This window comes from Astatotilapia calliptera, chromosome 3, assembly GCF_900246225.1.
Source record: "Astatotilapia calliptera chromosome 3, fAstCal1.2, whole genome shotgun sequence".
Classification (NCBI taxonomy): domain Eukaryota; kingdom Metazoa; phylum Chordata; class Actinopteri; order Cichliformes; family Cichlidae; genus Astatotilapia; species Astatotilapia calliptera.
The window spans coordinates 46103807-46123235 of NC_039304.1; the positions used below are offsets into that span (position 1 = coordinate 46103807).

At 40.2% G+C, this 19429-nt stretch overlaps 2 protein-coding genes and 1 long non-coding RNA gene across 3 annotated transcripts in view; all 3 read right to left on the reverse strand.

Annotated features, from left to right (window-relative positions):
- Positions 1–19429, reverse strand: part of LOC113010730 (Fc receptor-like B) — a 192557-nt gene that overhangs the window by 150750 nt on the left and 22378 nt on the right. The window lies entirely within an intron of this gene.
- LOC113010844 (CD226 antigen-like) lies at positions 2891–10967 on the reverse strand. Its single transcript, XM_026150073.1, has 3 exons — positions 10758–10967; positions 5090–5419; positions 2891–4860 (listed from the first exon to the last, which is right to left on the reverse strand). The coding sequence occupies exons 1-3, from the start codon at positions 10825–10827 to the stop codon at positions 4736–4738; spliced, it is 525 nt and encodes a 174-aa protein (XP_026005858.1). The 5' UTR covers positions 10828–10967; the 3' UTR covers positions 2891–4735.
- The window catches only part of LOC113011175 (uncharacterized), a 6669-nt gene continuing 4731 nt past the window's right edge, over positions 17492–19429 (reverse strand). The window contains exon 4 of the long non-coding RNA XR_003270476.1: positions 17492–18062. This is a non-coding gene — a long non-coding RNA (uncharacterized LOC113011175). The remainder of the gene's footprint in view (positions 18063–19429) is intronic.

The window sequence follows — 19429 nt, forward strand, 5'->3', positions numbered from 1 at the left end:
AAACACCACAGAGCTGGTTAAGATGACACAGCAGAGACTTTCCTGAGGGTCCTCAGGAAGATCCCCATACCATGGCTCCACACGTTAGTGTATTGCTTCTGTGTGTGGTTTTGCTGTTGCACAGAAAAAGGAGCTCCACAGGGTTACTGGATGGCTTCTCCCAACTCTGGAGGACCTACATAGTTCCTGCTGTGTTTACTCACTGCTGAGTAAACTGCAGCTGGATCAGTGTCTGCACAGTAAAACACACAGAGGACGTCACTGCAGACAGAACAGCTGATAACAGACATGAAACTGCTGCCACTCACAAATCTTTATATGAAAACAGAGTGTTTTCAGTTACACTGCTCCAAAAAATAGTGATGTCAAAGTATCTTACTGTATATTTCAGTTTTGTTCTGTCTTTCTAGAATATCATGAAATTTACATAAGTAGACTGTGATTTTACATGTCAAAGGTAAAATAACATAACATCACTGTAAATATAGTAAAACACAATTTACTTGTTTTTTAAATATATATTTTTGTACATATGCATATTTAGATGTAAAAATACGTCCAGAAATGTATCATAATTTCACGAATATTTGTCTGTTATGTGAGAGAATCATCTGTTAAATCCAAATGTAAAACTATGGAAAAATATATAAAATGATCAAAAATTAATGAGAATAATCAATAATTAAAGGAGTATTTGAATTATAATGTTGCTGAAAATGTCATGTAGGTCTGATTCAATAATTCAGAGGTAACAAGTGAAAATATAATTAATAGGAATAAAAACTAAAAAAAAACCACATAAAAACATTGCACGGCCACGATGTGCTAATTATATATTTTGAAAAAATAAACGTAGAGGTAGGAATTGCAATTAATATGAATCTCAAAGTATTCACAACATTCCTGAACAGAAAGAGGCCTCTGCACCTCGGACACTCTCGGTATTGTGTCCGTGGTCGAGACTCTTCACCTACTGGTGATGGCCAGAGGGGCCGATGGTGCGATATGGCAGCCTCGCCTCTGTCAGTCTGTCCCAGGGCATGCAAGCCATTATTATTCAAACCAACTGTTAATTTGTCTTAAAGACGTTTTCATGGAAAACAAACAAAGGACATTTTTATTATTATTGAATGTTAGTTCATTTTTAATACCTTTCTCTCAACTTGTGGGTTTTAGAGAGTTTTTCATTTCTACATATTTGCGTGTATATTTATAATTAGACACAAATTTATTATATTAATAACTTAGTAAGAAGAGTAATTAACAAAGGTAAATTAAATAATACAATATATTATAGTCTTGGAGCAACTGTGACCACATAATTTCCTCGGGGATTAATAAAGGAACCCGCCTGAGCAGATCAGGCTCAGAGTCAGTGGCCTCCTTTAAATCAGCTTTAAAACTAATTTCTAATGGATTGTTTTCATTTGATGAGGTTACATCTGACATGTTTTACTTTCAGGTGTTTTCTTGTATATTCTTTTTTGCTGTTGTTGTGATTTTAATGTTCGGTTCTCTGTGTAAATCTTCAGCTTTAGCCTGTCAAACCACTCAGTAAACCCTTTTTAAGAGTTATATATAAATAAAATGTAGCATTGGTACACAGCAGAGGGTCAGAGAGGACGGGGCTTTTGCTGTAGCGGCTCCCAAACTGTGGAAACTGTTTCACGCTACAGACCTTTTTCACTTTGTCATTAAGACTGACCTCTTCTGCTTGGCATCCGAGACAGTTTGAGATGTTTGTTTTGTTTATTTACTTATTCCTTTTTTTTAAACCCGTGTTTAATTTGATCTAATGATGCTGATGCTTTTATTTAGTGTTGTAATTTTATTAATTTGTAATATAAATTTTCCTCTGATGTATTTCTATGTTCAGAACTTCTGTCAGAGGTTAAAGTCCTTGATAAATACAGCTGTTTGCTGCTGTTATGATTGTTGCTGCACACAGAATCTCTCTAAATTAAGATTAGATGAAGATGATTGAAGTGAACATCAGAATTCACTGCAGTTTTTACAATTATGTCCTATTTGCTTTACCTGAGCTGAGCTCCTGATGAATCATCCTGGCAAACAAACTTCATCAGGAACAAGTGGGACATGGCAGAACATGACATGCGTCACTACAAACCACGCGAGATGGCTTAGTCCACTCAGATGTCACAGAAGTAAAAACAGGTAAAGGCTGCTGATCCACACAGACATCACATCTGTACTTCCTTCCTGAATTGAGAATATAAAGTATATTATGGGGCGATTTGAGCCCAAATTTGTTCCACAGCGGTCAGGGTAACCTTATTAGAAAAGAAGGTAAGCGAAGCTTTCTGATTACTGAGTTGAAATAATAGGACAGAGCTCACCTGAAGAGGCCAAATCCACGACACAGACAAACAGCAGAGTTAAGCAGAGACATTATGGTGCAGGTATAAACGGAGAAAAACTAACGGACACACGCTGACTCATCGGCATACTTTCGATTAGTTTAACGCCGCCTTCCAATGACATCACTGCCGACAGAATAAGAAAAAAAACAACGTTCTTGTCACACGTCTGTGCTGTGAGGCAGGATTTTGGCTTATTGAGATAACTTCAGGGTCAACTTTGGGGTTCACTCCTTACCTGGGTACATTACCATGGTAACTTATGATGCGCAGGTTTGCAATCACCTCCCACTGACCAATCAAATGTTCAGAAAATAGCCTTACTAGGTAATGAACCATGCTCCCAGTGTGGAGCTGCACACTCTTTATTTTTCTGAGCAGCTTGGAAGTCGAAGAAGTTTTGTTTGAAATGTCTATTCTACAGAGAAGAAAGCCGGCATGAATCCTGCTAACAAAGAAACTCTGTGCTCATGAGACACAAACGCCACAGGAAGAGAAACAAAGCAAGTAAGTGATGATTTTTAAACTTTATTTTTATTCCTGTAGTGCAGAACGTTGCAAACAAGCATTAACAAGTGAACATTCAAGTGAAAATAAACAAAGAATCACATTCATGCTCCAAGCTGCAGCAGCTGGTCATGAATCAATCAACAAATACGAGTCAAAACTTTGTTTTGAACATTTTCCATATCTCACATGTTCCTGTGTGCAAAGTAAATATGTTTAGTGTCATTTCCTGACCCCAAAGAACAAAATACATCAGTACCAGACTTCCTGTGTTTTCCTTTTAACCTTGTTTTTTTTTTTTTACTCCATCGTTTTGTTTTCTGCATCTTTTTGTTGTACTGACGCTTCCTCACTGGTCCCTTTATTTAGTCACATTTTATGTCATTTGTTGGCTCCCTGTCGTTTCACCATCATCACTGATGAAGTTACGAACAACTGCAGCGAGTGCTTACAGCCACTAGACGGACGGATGGATAGAAAATAGTAAAGCCTTTACTTTGCACACACGAGTCACGTTTGACATCAAATTGTTATCTAGAAAGAAGAGTTACATTAACGAGTTACTTACAGGAAAAGAATCAGAAACTGTGTAGTGTTTGTGATCCTGGCTGTCGACTGTTTTCTAAGCTACACTGACATCACTCCTCCTTTGCTTTGAACTATTCACAGTTGCACACAGCGTAACTGTAAAACCACAGAGTCGAACTTCCTCTTAGGATGTTCTGCTCTAAATGCCGTCACTTTTTGTCTCTATGACAAACTAAAAATGACAAAAGGATCAGCTGACATGCGCGAGGTCAGTTTTTATGTTATAGCATGAAAATGTTTTAGTTTTTATTTAGTATTTTAGCGTCTTCTGCTCCTTATGTAGTGTAGTAAAGTTTCCTGTACGCCGTGGGTTTGTGTCTGGTCGTTCTGACATTTTAAGCTGAAAAGCTACACAAAGGTCAGAGATTACAAATTCAATTCTCTGAGTAACTCATCCATATCATAACCTGCTATCATTTTCTATGATAATGAATAAATAATAAAATAAGCTGCTATTGGGGAAAAAACATATTCCTTTACAGCTGACGACCTCATCAAAGGTGATTCATACGACACCAAAGTAAATAAACAATAAACAGGCTAATAAGTTCCAGAAAGTTCCAGTTTTTTTCACCATCTGGTACAGAAATGTATTAGAGAAAGCTCAGAGGTGCTGGTAAAGTTGCACTTCTCCTTCCTACACAGAGATATGTCAGACTGAAGGTGCACTTAAACTACTTTACATGGACAGAAAGAGTTTAATGTGGCCCACGATGTAAAAGCAGTTTGACATCTCTGACCCAGAGTCATTCACTAATATCAATGAACTGGTAAACAACATGCTGTCATTCAAACAGGGTTCACCTTCACCTTTAAGGTCAGTATTCATTCAGACCTGCCAGTGACAGTGATGGAAGAGCAACACCTCCACCTTTTAAATACATTAAATGGAAAGGCTTTATAATATGGTGGGCGGTTCCATGTCATTGTGATAGATCTGGATAGATGATGAACATTGAAGCTACACAATATTTTACCTTCATACAATAAAAGATTTCAGGTGTTAGAGGCCTTTGAAGTACAAATAGAGCAGGTGAAACTTGTCACTTATTATGTCCTAATATTTTTTTCCCGGATTTCTCTCAATTATAGCGATTCGGGTAAATCATTTGTCTGCACTCTGTAGTGATGTCATGTAGTGTGACCCAGGAATAAATTAAACATTTAGTTTTTAAACCAGTGTTGTTTTGTAAGTTTAGTGTTTTGTTAGTTTACACGTACTAAACTGTAGAGACATTTGAAACCTGCTGTTCATCAGGATGCTAGTTAACACCCCGCTCCTTTCGTTCATGTTTCCTGTAGATCAAAAAACCAACAACAGCAGCAACAAAAACCCCAGCAGAAACACTCAGACCGATGATCAGTCCAACAGATCCTCCTGTCTGACCTGCAGGTGAGAAACAGGTGTCAGCTGTCAGGTAGGTGATGAGTGAAGAACAGAACAGAATCCATTTCCTCTTCAAACTGCTGTCAGACATTATCTACTGCACTCTGATCACATCACTCAGACCAGCTGCTTTCTACAAAGTCTCATCAACAACATCTTTAGAAACAAACATCAACAACCAGGAAGCAGCTTCACCTCTGATCACACACACTCAACTCTACTCACTCACCTGAAACAGTCAGGCTGACGGTGTTGATGCTCTCCCATGATTTTGTCTCTTTGTTGAAAATATTACAACTGTATGATCCATCATCAGCAGTCGTCACATTCTTCAGAACCAGAGACGCGTCTCCATTATTCATCTTCCTGTCCTGCAGATCCACCCGGTTCTTAAAAAATGGATGTTGGCCATCTGGATCCAGCCGCTCATCCCGGAAAAAAAGCACATATTCTTCCAGGTCAGCTCTGTTCCACTTCATACCTTGGATGATTTTGCCTGCCGGAATTCGACATGGTAGAACTACATCCTGTCCAGGCTCAGCTGTGATGGTGTTCTGGGCTGAAACAGGAAACAACACAGAGCAGAGAGGTTAAAGGTCAAAGTACAACTGTTCACTTCTACATCAGCTAATCAGAGAGAGACCAGTGAACTCTGCTGAAACAGATAAGAGGAAAAACAACCCCCAAAACTTCTTGTACTTTATTTTAGAAGAAAGTCGCCAAACCTTTGAAGCTGTGAGTCAGATCAGACTCCTGTTATATACAAGCAGTTTTCAGTTTTCTCTTGGTAGTCTGGCTTCCTCCCACAGTCCAGAGACATGCAGTTAGTTGCATAATAAGTATTAAATGATAGATATTAAAGACATTTTTTAAGACACTTGAGAATCTGATGATCTGGCTCTTTGGGAAACAGGAAGAAATAAGTAGATGTGGGCAGCTGGGCGAAGTTTCAGTTCTCAGTGAAGAAGATCACTGCGGTAACGCTCACTAGAAAGCACAAAGGATGGACCTGATTTATTTGTGTGTATGGGGAAAAAGAGAAAGGAGTGGGTATTGATCACCTGTGGCTGCTGTGGAGGTGGAAGTAGAACAGAAGACACTTGACCTTACAGTTGGGCACTAAGTGAAATTTTTCCAACCGACATTCGTCAATCCAATAAATGACAATTAGGGATGGGTACCGGTATCCGGTGTCATTATGGCACCTGTTCTGACATAAACCGTAGTAACCAGACCGAAAAGCAGCGCACATTTCGGTGCTTTATTTCAGTGATTTTTTTTCCCCTGAGATGTCATACACTTTGGATTCTAGCCAATCATTTTACCTTTGCGAGCGTAGTAGGCGGGCCCAGGTACGTAGGCTCTTTTACGTATGTTCTTTTAGAGCAGAGCTACAGATTAAAAATGCCCAAAGCAAAGCGGTCAAAGTCTGGCTGTACTTCACAGCAAAAGATGCAAACTCAGCAGCCTGCAACAAGTGCTTTAAGCTGGTACTGTGCAAAGAAGGCAACTCCTCGAATCTGATGAAACACCTGGTATAGCATTTTGTTAAAAGCCGAGAAATGCACCGTATTTGATAGCTTGCTGCGAGACCTCACACCGAGCACATTTACTGCGGGTGTGGTGCCTGTTATCGGACCCGGAGTTAGCAACATCCCCCAAAAACCCGAAGAGGAGAGGAGGAGAGTCCTGGCCCCTAGCCCTGCCAGTGTAGCAGAAATGATGACGGATGATGATGGCAGCAGCAGCCGTTCTTCTCTGCGTGAGTAGCTAAATGTTGTTCGTGTGTAATTTACATTGAGTAGGCTAACCACGTTATTAATGCATGTAAGGTGAACTAGCAAACACCGTTGTAGTTACATGCAGCTGTATTCTTGTTTGATGACAGATACTCCCCACATTGTTATCTTTTTACAAAAAAACAGCTGAACACGAGAGGTTTTTGGACAAAGTTTGTGTTCTCCATTCTTTAACAGGGCTCGCGAAATTTCAAAATCCCTGGTAGCCCTTCGGGCAGGGACTCTTCAGTTTTTGGTAGCCCAAAATAAATTTAAGTAGCCCGAATAAAAAAGAGAGCAATTTTTTGATTGATGTTTTGTTTCCAGTTTTGTTTCCTTTACAATATTATTCATTAAAGTATAATATTGTAAAGGAAACAAAACATTAATCAAAAAATTGTTGAAAAACAAATTACAACATTGTATAAAAATGACAATCATCAACTCAAATACTTGGTTCTAATTAAACAGAAATTTCTATGAACTTGTAAGAACTGTGTAGGACATGAATCAGTCTGTGTCAGATCCTGAATTTGAAATTTCCACTGAAGTCGCGGGTAAGAGGCAAGTGGAACCAAGATCTAGGACATTTGCTTTTTGAAGTTTGCAAAAACTGCTAAATTTTGCCAGTGGTAGTTCACTCTTTGCAACATAGTACGCTGTTCTAAACAGATTTTTCAGGTTTATTTTTAGTATGTTATTTGCAATTGGTGTTTGTTCTGGGAAAGATATTGCAGACTGAGCAATAATGCATTTCTTGCATTTCTCATGGGTTCTAATGGGGGCCTTTCTTAAAATGACTGGTCCCAGTAACAAAGGCGCTTGTCCACTCAGAAATCGAAGGAAAACCAACAACACACCTGGCAGAACATTATGTTATTTACACGGGTGCACATAAGTGGTCCGCATGTGCGCATCGCTGTCAAAATAAAAGACGCGCAGCAGATAAGAAGTTGCAACACGCGTTTGCGTCCATATAAAAAGCAGTGTTTTTGTCCGCTAGAGTGGGATTTTCACGGCACATTCTGCACCACATCTCTGTGTGTTCATCATTTGTTTGAAGCCAGCTCACCTCCTGCAACCACTTTTCCGAGAATACTTGCTTGAGAATGCTTCTTTTGTGGTTCGGACTCCTGACATTTGTTTGGAGGTGGAGGAAAACCAAAGTAATTGCTTAAAGGAGCTTCTTCGACATCTTTAAGAGTTCTAAACAAATGTCTTTCCTCCTCCAGAAAATCTTATGTATGCAAACACGTGTTGCAACTTCTTATCTTGTGCTTGTTTTTTATTTTGACAGCGAATGCGCACCTGCGGACCACTTATGTGCACCCCTGGTTATTTAGCTCGTCATATCGCAGCCACAGAAATTCTTTTGTCCATGAAACCATAAAGCTGCACTTTCTTTTTGCCTTATAGTCTGATTTGTCATAACTTTTCCGTTTTGTGGTAAACTTTTCTTTGGCTGTCACTTCTTCACCCTGACCTGTCTTATTTGGCTCAGCAGAACTAAAATATATATCTGCTGCTTTTACACACACACACATAACGCTCAGCGATTCTCTGCGCGATCAACCTCTCACATGTTTAAGCTGCGGGAGATTTCACTTGTCATGTTTGCATAGTAAGCTAACGATTGATAAGACGATGTCAGAGGAATTGGTGCGCAAATTATCATCACTCACAGATCAGTGCTGTCGCTCTCTATACACAGTTCGCGCGACTGCAAAGTGAAAGCAAAAAAACAAGCGCAAATTCAAACGCGATTTCAATATGTCACATATTGACAGTGGCTCACCGATGCCAATGACATAATTACCCAGCTACATTTCCGAAAGAATGCAAAAGCATTGACATATATTTTTCCTTCCTACGATAGCCCGACGGGCAGGGCAGAGATAGATTTTGGTAGCCCGACTGGAAAAATCGCTAGCTCCAGGACGTCGGGCTACGATTTTGCGAGCCCTGTTTAAGCACTGGTTCGAGCACCGTTTAAGCACCGGCACCGTTTCAAAAGTACCGGTTTGGTACTGGTATCGGATAAAACCTAAACGATACCCATCCCTAATGACAATCCGGTCGTTAAGTGATGACGCGACGAATCCTACTTCCGGGTCTAAAGTAGTCTGCGTTTAATATGGCTTTTGTGTTGTTAACATAGAATAGAATAGAATAGAATACTTTTTATTTGTCAATTTCTTCAAATGTACTTGCCATACAAAGGAATTGAAATTACGTTTCACACTGTCCCATGCGTAGACATTGACAACAATAAGGTGCAGATGCACAACAAAAACAGCCCTAACAATAAGGTAATAAATAGTAATATATATATAAAATATAATAATATAAATAGTGCTAAAAGAAATACTAAAAATATATATATATAGCAGCAGGTGTGTGCAATTGCAATGCAAGTCAGGAATGTTTTCAGTTCTTGGTTCAGAGAGTGTTTCCTTGTTGGAGAGTGTGCGTGGGTGGGGGGGTAGAGTCCAATCTGTCTTCCTATACTTCTGCCAATCTGGTGATTCTGCTGGCTGGGAGCCGGGAGGGAAGAGAGTTCAGCAGTCTCACAGCCTGGTGAATGAAGCTGTTGGTGAGCCTGGTAGTGCGGGAGCGGAGACTTCTGTATCTCTTTCCAGAGGGCAGGAGGCTGAACAGACATGTTCAATGTTTTGTATTTTCTTCTATTTAATCTCAAAAAGCTCCTAAAACAGTCAGTGATCACTGTTGACCTCCCTCGGCTTTTATTACTGCTAATCATTTATTTAAGCTCAGTTTTTAAAACCTTAGGGTGTAACTACAGCCCAGCCCATGCAGCAGTATATGAATGACTAACCTCGTATTATGGATGGATTATCTCAGTTGTTCTCCTGGCTGAAGTTTGGTCCTTTTACAGCATCCTGCCATGCGATTACATTTGTTCCTGACCACCGAGAACACTCACGGTAACTTTTATCGAGTGGAAAAAAAGTTAGCTTGTTTATATTATGCTAACATAGCTGTGTCGCTAGCGGTCACGTAGCACATCATTATATACCAGCTAGCCCAACTTCAGTAACCCTACAAACGTCACTGCTGTTTAGTTTTCTGTCTTCATTTATGCTGGAAGTGATATCAGAGCTGTACGTTTTAATTTGTTTCCAAAACCCCGCAGTCAGGACATGCTATATTATATTTAGATAGAAGCTAGCGAGCTAACTCCCTGCTAACTTCTAACTCCGTTAAATGAAAGTTTAATTAGTTTAAACTAAAGTTTACTGATCGTTTGATATATGGACCTGCAGCGGAGTTTAGGCCCAGACACGGCTAGTGACGTCAGACTTAACGACCGGATAGGTGACTTTTTGATGGGCGGAGCAATGTGTTCATGCACAGACTGATTTGCCTTTTTAGAATTTATACGTTTCGTTTGGAGGGAATATTTTTACCTTCTTTTCTTGTTTGTTTCAGTATTAATATAGCTGCTTGTTGGATTATTCATTCATTTATTTGAGATGCGCCAAATCACACTAAAGACTTAACATCTGAGATTTTTTTTAAATGTTTGCTGGGTTTCCACAGAGGATATTTTACCTGGTAACTGGGACTGGACCTCGGTGCACAACAGTCTACCTGCCAGCTACACCACCTGACTCTGCTGAGCTCGCGAATAATGCTTCCTTCATTGTCTCCTTTAGCAGAGGAGAAACTGGGAGCATCCTTAATGAAATGAAAAGACAGGAAAATGCAGCCGCATGATTCCTGAAAAACAAACCACCAGATCAAAGTGCATTTTCGGGTTTTGTAGTTTCATCCACTTCTATATTAAAATTATTAATCAGTCTGATTCGCTGAGCTACTCCTTATCAAGTCTCCTGCACTTCCGTCCTTCGCCTCGTGACGTCTGTCATGGCGGGCAGGGTGAAGGGATTATGACAGGAGGCTTTCTGTTTGTTTGTGTCCTTTATGTGAACGAAACTCGGGCCTCAGAGGTTTCGCTGTGTCTTGAGGCAGCTTGTATGTTTCTATTTTATTTTATTTTTAAATACGTGACAGTTGTTTACAGTAAACAACAGGAATGTTCGCGTACTGCCGTTGTGGTGTAACCGAAGAGAAAGTGGAAGCTGGAGGAGAGCTCACCTTCAGCGAAAACCACGACAAAGAGGAACAGCTGAGCCCAGCAGAGAGACGGGAGTGTTAGTGAAGCCATTCCCGTTTATCCCGGTACATCCCAAACACCAACACACTCTATGGATTCAATAATTCCACTTTAACAATGGAGGGAACCCGTAGACGAGACCACTGAGCGATGCTGTTGTTACGGAAATACGTGTATTTCCGGTGTTCCTGAGTGCGTGTTTTGTTTGTTTTTTGGTTTTTTGTTTTTGTATCTCTAAAAATGTTTATAAATGTAAATATTCTGCAGTCGAAATGTATATTTATAAAGGATTTATATGTAAAATAATCGGTAATGTCATATACGGTGGATCAGTGAGTGCGCATCCATATGCGCATGCGTTCACGTGCCTGGGCTGAGTGCTTCGTGTTATCATCATTTTATGCCACGCCTTTAAATTTCCCCTGGAACACAAAACGAAGCAGTGCGGGGGCTTTTATTTTGACAGGCTCCACCACGATTCCTGTTCTAGAGAATGTGTCGTGGAATTTTTATTTTTGGTTTTTCACACTAAAACAAAAACCCAACAGGATATCTTCTGTGAGTTGACAGAAACTTTCTCTTCTTCCTTAATTTTAAACATTTATTTCTTACAATTTAAATCATGCTGACACATTTCTTTCATTTACCACAACAGAATTTCTTTATCATGTAGTAAAAAATTAAGAGGTATTGTTCAAATTGCTCTCTGTCTGGTTAACTTAGACCAAAACTTCTGGTCTCACCCCTGGCGTCGTTGCCCACCTCTCAATTTTAAGTGCATATAGACACTGAGGGCTATCAGGAGGGGCTATGTGCTTACCTGCTGCTCTCTGGCAGGTAGCTCCATGCCCTCCTGGGTTTTAAATGCACCTTAGAATACACATGCATCAACACTACATACGAGCGGGAGGAGGGAGGTTTGGAGTCTTCACACACCCCCGTTCTCTGTTGCCTGTTGGGGCGGGGGGGCTGGGAGGAGGAGTTGGCCATCCGACTGGGGTCTGGAGTGTGGGGCCTCCCTGCTGCTGCCGAGTCGGGGCGGTCTGCTTCTCTCCACCCCAGAGAAAAGGGTAATACTACCTGGGTCTGGGTGCAGTTTCCCCCTCCAGGGGCAAGGGTACCTAGACCCGGGGCTTAGAGTATAGCTTTGTGACTCTGGCACAGCTGGCTGCCGACGGAGCTCACGGGCACGTCACTGCAACCCCCCCTGGCTTCTGCTCCGCTGCTGAATGACCCCTCATCTGGGGCTCCCCTCAGCTCTTTCTGGGACAGTGGCGCGGCTGCCCCTCTGTTGGTCTTCCTTGGTCTCTTGTGTTCTGGGGGCCTCTGGATGTCTGGAGTTTGGATCTCCTCCACACCTGCTTCATGCCCTGGAGGACGGGGCTGTGGCCCCCCCACACCCTCTAGCAGATTATTGCATGAAGGAACCTTTTAAAAACAAGCGCGTCCATGCTCACAGGTGTACACACAGGTGCTCACACACACAAACTACACCCTTTTTGGCTCCTACCTCAAAGCACACTGTGCGCTGTCGATCTTACGTGCTGCACAATAATGTTTAATATTTAGTATTTACTGTCATATTCCCATATATCATTGTGATGTTGTTTATTATGTTGCTTTTTTTTTGCTTGTTTTCTCTTATTTCTTGCTCGACAGGTGATCCAGGTGATCGATATATGGATTTTTTGTCTGTTTGTTTTTGTTTTTGTCCTTTATCACCGTTCCTCTTCCTCGCTGTTTTTCTTTCCCTACCTCTCTTTCTTTCCCCCAGTCATGTCTGTCCCGTGTGTAGCAAGTGAAAATAAAATAGAATAAAATAAACAATAAAAGCAAAGGTGAATCAAATAGACCATTATGGCAAGGCTGGGATGGTCAATTTGGTAAAGTAAATCCATTGGGCATCTTTCTTCGCCTTTAGACAATAATTCTGATGGCAAAAGAGCCAAACGGGACAAAAAAAAAGAAACTGCTCTGTTTTCTTACACTAAAATATCTCAGGGATTAGTTAAAACATCTTTACACTGACAAAAAGAGGAGCTTGACTAGTCTGACCCACTTAAGTCCTTCTCTGTAGCCAATCCACAAATAGTTGAAACATATAAACTGCCTATTTTAAAACACCAAATATCCCCTAAACTATCATCCTAAAACACTTTAATATCATTTTAAGTCATCTTACTACATCATCCTCAAAGACATATGGCATGCAAGTAGCTAAAGAGAGTCAGTGTCACTGTCACTGGAGAGGAACGTGTTTCCATGATCGCATCTGGTTTTACAGTATTATAGCATCAAAGTCTTTTTCTAGACAAAGTATTCCCAGCAGGTTATTTCAGTGTACAGTATAAGGTAAACTGTCTTCCACACGGCACATTACAATGTCACGAAACTAATATTAAATTCATCGAGTCTGCTGTTTTCCAGCTTTTACTCTTTATCGCGTCGACTGCAGATCAGTGACAAGTAGCGTACAGAACGGAGCTGGGCAAGTGGCTCCTCCTACTTTGCGCGCTCCCGTGAATGGGGAAACAATTTTTGACGGGGGTAACTACTTTGGCACAACACCGGAAACCCGATCGGTACCCCGCATGCGCGAAAGGTTTCTACTTCCGGTCGTAGCGTTTTACGATAGTTATGAGTCAGAGTATCTGTTAAGGGTACGGAAGCGTATGAGCTGCCACCCAGGCAAAGGAAAAATACAAGTATATCACGTTATAACGTGAAAAGTTTATTGTTCTAACAAGATACTTTTCCTGTCTGTACAATATACTTTTCACGTTTGAACAACATAATATCACGTTATTACTAGAGATGGCACGATACCACTTTTTTATGTCCGATACCGATACCGATATCATAAATTTGGATATCTGCCGATACCGATATGAATCCGATATAGTGTTTTTTAATCAACAAAACTGTTTTTTAAAATATCTTGCTGCATTTTGCAAGTCTGCAAGTTCATACTCAAGTTTAAAACAACAACTACACTAAAGCTATTCTGTTATACCTGTATACAAAAAAAATATTTCATAGTTCAGCAATACTGATCAATCTAATAAACTTAGACCTACACCATCCTCCCTATTCTGGTATTTTAAAGAGTACTTAGCGTAAATATTAAGCAACCTAACTAATAGGGTTCCAACTCCCAGCAACAACAAAAAGAAATAAATAAAAAATAAGGAACCACCCCTCACGCGCCACCTCATGATGCTTAATCGACGTAATCAACCTTAATTTGATGCAGTGTGAAAAAAAATGCATAGAAATCAATTATTTTTCAAGAAATATTAAATAGATTCAACATCTTTCTTCAACAAAATTGCAGACTGCACAGATGGTACCTTCCCAAAGTAAAAAGTACTATAGCTTACTAGGGTATATTAGACTTAATAGTCACTATATACAGTAATTGACTTCTATTCATTTTACATCAAATTAAAACTTTGGGTGTCAGATAATTATTTATTAAAAGCTCGACATTTTAAATGAGAATAAGAAAGAAAAGTATGTCTTTGTGCCCCCTTTTCCCTGTTCATGCCCTATCGGCCCCCCTGGCTAAACTTTGCTAGATCCGCCCCTGCACAGTTACCAGCGTCAGCTACGTAGAAAAAGATCCTCGAGTAGAAAGTAATATTAAATAAATTCTAACAACAGCTTATCAAGCTTAAACGTGCTGCTGTTGTTCAGCCGCTGGTTTCCTCTTTCTGGTGCAAAGTGGGCCAAAAACAAACAAGAGACACGGACTCGCGACAGAAAAGCCGATCAGCTGATCATTAAGCAGTTTCATAATTGAAGTAGCAGCCGGAGAGCGAGAGGCAGTCGCTTGTTAAGCTTAACGTGGGAATGCTTTACAAACATTCAGAGATGGACTTACACACTTGCTTTACTTCTCTCGGGGATAACTTTGTCGGAGATGAAATGCCAGGTTGCTAGCGAAGCTCCACATGCTATCCAGACCACCGACAGGTCCGGCATGCCACAGCTGCTCTATCACGTGATGCATACTGCTCCGACTGCTAACGTTCTGAGGTGAGTTACGGCGTGTTGCAAGTTTTGTGAGGTGCTTTCGTGATATTTAATGGATCGGATTACATTTTTTATTTTTCTCCGATATCCGATCCAGTAATTTAGGTCAGTATCGGACCGATACCGATACGTAATATCGGATCGGTCCATCTCTAGTTATTACAATATACATAATTATCATGTTCGTACAATATAAATATCATATTGTACGAACGTGATCATATATTGTGCAAACGTAAAAAAAATACCATTACAATAAAAAATTTTATTGTAAGAACGTAAAACGTGTTGCATTCGGAAACCCAAATCCATGGTAGTTGTGGAGAGCTCACGCTCTTCAGAACTGGCACTTAACTTTGAATGCCCTGCTTTCAACATGGACACAAACACTGATAGCCCGCTTCTGAGATTTCTTCGGAATCGTGGTGTACCTGAGGACTGTCTCTTACGAATGCTACAAGTCTAATCAGGCACGACGTAGACAGAGACATGACAAAGTAGCTGAGGACAATCCGTGATTCTCATGCCAGCGATTGTCTGAAAGGTGGGCTACAGAGAGGGACAATAATAGTAAGACTAACAGCATTAATAATATATACATATGACTGAATTCTTGCTTCTAATGACAGTTTGATCCCAGAGGACATGTTTATAGGAAAAGATACGTTTTCATAGGCTGAATTTATCATAAGTATTTTATGACTCTGAAAAATGAAATCCTTCTGTTTGGTTCTGATGACTGAGAGAACACTATAATTCACATTTTCAATTAAAATAAACAAATAACATGCTGGGGATCCTAATTCAGGGGCACTGCCATCGGGCGAGAGACGAGGTACCCAGCGAGTCACAGGGCAAAGAGACGGGCTACCGTTCACACTTAGTGATTCAGGCTGTGGGAGGAACCCACACAGGCCCTGACCAGATGGAGGACTCAAACCCAGGACCTTTGTGATATTTATTTAATTTTAAAAATGGTCTTCAGTTAACTGTTCCTGATACGAAGACATGAAAATGCAATCAGGTCCATATGTTTTTGTAAAATGTCTCTGTACAGCACCACAGTGGATTTTAATACAGCAACACTGTGATGCAGGTCAGACTTTCAGCTTTGATACAGGTCTCTGTTCTCAGGGGGGATGAAGCAACTGAACGACTGACTGGCAGCAGTTTCATTAAAACTGTTTTGTTTTTCTGATGACGTCTCTGAGGGCCTTACATTTAAAATTACAGTCAAACTTTATAAAATGCCTGCACTTCACTTACACTTTGATTGTTTGACTGAAATCTTACTTTGGTGGTGAGCAGAGGCAAAACTACAACAACTGCAACTTATTTTATCAATATTATTTAGTTATAGCTGACTCGTGTATGTGAACAAGTGTCTGGTTACATAAACTCAGAAAAGAGTTACAGCTCAAACATGGCCGTCGTCGCTGCGCTCCTGTAACTAAAAATGACACACCTGATGATGATGATCATGATGATGATGATGATGAAGATGAAGATAGTGATGGTGAGATGGTCTGAGGCTCATGTCTCCTGCAGTCGATGGTTGGTCTGACGTTCAGGTTCAAGCTCAGGAGAACCCAGGATTAAGATGTCAGTGAATAGACTAGAAAAAGAGTAAAAGTACTCAGTTACAGTAACTGAGTAAAATTACAAAATTACATTTAAGAGAAATGAAATATTTTTCTCTTTATAAAATAAAAGAGAAAATGTGATTTCATTATGAAGGTTGGAGTTTTAGTCAAAGAGGAATAAACAATCTGTAAACAGAAATTAAATGTTTAGACAGTTTCTGATTTTTCATTTTCCTGTTTTTGATCCGGTGTCACTGAAGTCAAATCCATTCATAGAAATGAGTGAAGTCCGTCAAAAGAAGTGATCACTGGTCTAAATTAACTAAAAGATGGTTTTTAACCAAACTGCTTTAGAGTCATGGCCTGTGGTCACAGACATGTTACTTCCCCTTATAAGATTGGCAACCCTGTGAGGAAACACCTGCAACTTCTTTTTTCTGTCCCCAGAAAAAGAAAAATTGAGCTCCTTTAGTTTCTGTTTAAACCACAAACGGCTCAACCACAAACAGTAACGGTCACTTTGTGCAGCACAAAAACTTTAAAGGCAGTTATAGTATATAGTTGACTAAATGGATGAAAATGTTAAATGTCGTATTTCAGACTCTCAGCTGTGTTGATATAATGAGTGAATGATTTGATCTTTTCACTGCCTGCTGTGTTTCCTCGACTCCTGAGCAAAGATAAAGAGTCAGTTCAGACCTGCAGTTGGTCCTCGTGGTGTTTGAACTTGAATTCAGCCTGATTTGTTTTTCATGTCTTCTCCTCCATCATCAGTTATCAGGAGAGCAGACAGTCAAAGTACAAGAATTCAAACAAACACAGAGATTCTACTTACAGAGCAGACACAGCACAGATGTTTCCTTCATCGTCCTTCTCACTCATTTGAGCTTTTTTTAATTTCTGTCACTGACACCAAGTAAAGCCCGCCCTCTTCCTCTGAGCACCAGCTTTCTATTGGTTCAAGGACAGTGAGGTGTCAGTGTGTGTGTGTGTGTGTGTGTCCCTCAGTGAGAGAGGCAGATATGAGCTGAAACACAGGAATCAAACCAGGGACGCTGCTGTTATGGAGCTGAACTGGAACCATTCAGACACTGAGGCCCTCTGAACACATTTTAATTACAGCTGTGCAGAGACACATGAACAGACCTGAACCTGAAATAAAAACTCTGCAGCATCAAACACAAACATCATGAAGGTTTTCTGCGGCCACTGAATGATGCTTCTGCTGTGTTCAGTCTGTGGTTGTAGTTTAACGTTTATTCTTTGCTTTCTGCATTAAAGCTGTGTGTGTGTTAGCAACAATCACACTAGTCAGATTTTCCATGTGACAGTTTTTTGAAACCCACAGAAGCACATGAAGAAAACCAGTGAAAACAGATCACTGACGGGAAACAAGAGCCAACAATCATGAATGAACTACAACAATTCCAACCAGTTACCGAGGACATGGGACATAGTAACATAACAAAATTTTGCATTTGAGTCATTTTGGTCTAGAAAGTGAAAAAAACAACATAAAAAATATGAAATATATAAAGAAATCTTCAAACATGTCCTGTGGTCTGAGGTGCTGGGGGGACCAGTTAGAAACCAGCAGCTGGACGTCAGTGGTTGGACTGGTGGACTACTTCAGTGAAGAGTAGACGACGTCTGGCTCTGGTTTAAAGTCTGAACACAAACACACACAGTTCAAACAATCTGATTCACGATTGTGCTTCACGACGTTCACAAGCTCTGTCTCCACTTTTTTCCCTCTCTGTTTAAATCTAACATGATATAACAGAAACTGAATCTTTACATCTGAAGTAGATTCACTCTTCTCATTTCCTGCTTCATATTTTTCATTTAAACCCTCTACTGCACACATTTTGATGATACATGCTGAAAATTATTCAACATCTCACTAATTTTGGGTAATTATATTGCCAAAAGAAAAATGTTATATTTCAGAAATCCCCTAAAGAAATAACAGAGAAATTATAACTCACACATCATTACACAACTGTGGTTAAGGAATAAAAACATAAAAAAACACTTAAAACGCGTTTACTTATATAACATGATACAGACTCAGGTTTGAATAGTACAGTATCATGTCATACTGATTCTCATGGTTTGAGACATTGTTTTTATTCTGTGTGAAACTTTCCCAAAAAGTTCCTCTGTGCTGTAAAACAGATGTCCACTCAGGAACCCTGCACCATGCCCTGTTTGATTCACTTTACTTTTATTTGCATTGCCCCAAATCACAAGAACAATTGCCTCAAGGTGGTATATATTGTAATGTAATGACCATTCAACAATGTAGAGAAAACCCTGACAATTAGATGACTCCCTATAAGCAAGCACTTGGCTGCAGTAGGAAGGGAAAACTCCCTTTTCACAGGAAGAAAGCTCCAGCAGAACCGGACTCGGGGAGGGACGGCCATCTTCAGGACCAGCTGGGTGATGGGGTTGGTGAATATGTTGTTGGCCAGAGTGATATATTATATTATAATGTCTCAATCTGATTTTGAATGAGAACTCTGGGTCTCTGCTTCTTCCACTTCTCTTTACATATACCCCACTACTGTTTCATTCTCTCTTCTTGCTTTCTTTTTTGGATTTGGATTTGGACTTTGTGTAATTCCAAGTTTAGGACCACATTTCCACTTGGCCCAAGCTTGGTTGCACAGCAACCCAATGTAAATTTCACAACTGTGTGAATTGCTGTGTTTTGACACTGTGTAAATAAAATTGAACTGAACTGAAATAATCCAGCAATATTCCGAAACCCTGTTTTCTAGATTTACTGGGCAGGTACTGCTTGAATTTGCTCTTGCCCCTAATTGGCAACATTTGCTCATCCACACGTCTCTGGCGTAGAAAGCTGTTTCAACATCACGAGGATGTTGAAACACACACACACCCACAGGCACTCCCGCTACACACACCCCCAATACATTTCCCATCAGGCTTCACCCTTAAAGGACCAAGCTTCCTACATGTTATTGAACTTTTCCAAACACTCAGGTTGGTTGGCATCATTTAAGTTC

What these genes read in the sequence shown, in the direction of transcription:
- LOC113010844 (XM_026150073.1), bottom strand. Translation starts at nt 10,827, where the DNA reads ATGGCTTCACTAACACTCCCGTCTCTCTGCTGGGCTCAGCTGTTCCTC. An exon ending in TGTCGTGGTTTTCGCTGAAG is followed by an intron (nt 5,420 to 10,757) that starts GTGAGCTCTCCT and finishes TTCCTGTTTCAG; the next exon opens with CCCAGAACACCATCACAGCT. An exon ending in CGTCAGCCTGACTGTTTCAG is followed by an intron (nt 4,861 to 5,089) that starts GTGAGTGAGTAG and finishes TCTCACCTGCAG; the next exon opens with GTCAGACAGGAGGATCTGTT.